Source organism: Myotis davidii, unplaced genomic scaffold, assembly GCF_000327345.1.
Source record: "Myotis davidii unplaced genomic scaffold, ASM32734v1 scaffold363, whole genome shotgun sequence".
NCBI classification, from domain to species: domain Eukaryota; kingdom Metazoa; phylum Chordata; class Mammalia; order Chiroptera; family Vespertilionidae; genus Myotis; species Myotis davidii.
In genome coordinates this window covers 3,260,885-3,261,210 of record NW_006294069.1, presented here as the reverse complement: position 1 = coordinate 3,261,210, position 326 = coordinate 3,260,885, and the positions used below count along the sequence as shown (strand labels likewise).

The window sequence follows — 326 nt, the reverse complement described above, 5'->3', positions numbered from 1 at the left end:
CTGATTTCTGAGCCTCATCCCCCGGAAATTCTGCCTCCTTGTTATGGGGTGGGGCCACATCATTAGTAACAAACAGAATTTCCGGAGGATGAAGCCCAGAAATCAGGATTTAAAAAAGATTCCCAGGTGATTCTAATGTGCAGCCAAGGTTGAGAACCACTGCTCTAGAGACACCGTGATGACCCAGGGGCAGAGAGGCGCCAGCCAAGGCCCCCCTCTGACCAAGCCTTCCCTGCGCAGGCAGATGCCCCGCAGGAGGAACAGTGTCCCTCCAACGCAGGGCAGTGCGGCTTCAGTCGACAGGAGCTTCAGCAGATCCTCCAGGA

General features: G+C 55.5%; 1 protein-coding gene across 1 annotated transcript in view; it reads left to right on the top strand.

Annotated features, from left to right (window-relative positions):
• The window catches only part of RILP (Rab interacting lysosomal protein), a 4,705-nt gene that overhangs the window by 1,471 nt on the left and 2,908 nt on the right, over positions 1-326 (top strand). The window contains exon 3 of the mRNA XM_006768130.2: positions 241-324. Coding sequence (XP_006768193.2) covers positions 241-324 — 84 coding nt within the window. The remainder of the gene's footprint in view (positions 1-240; positions 325-326) is intronic.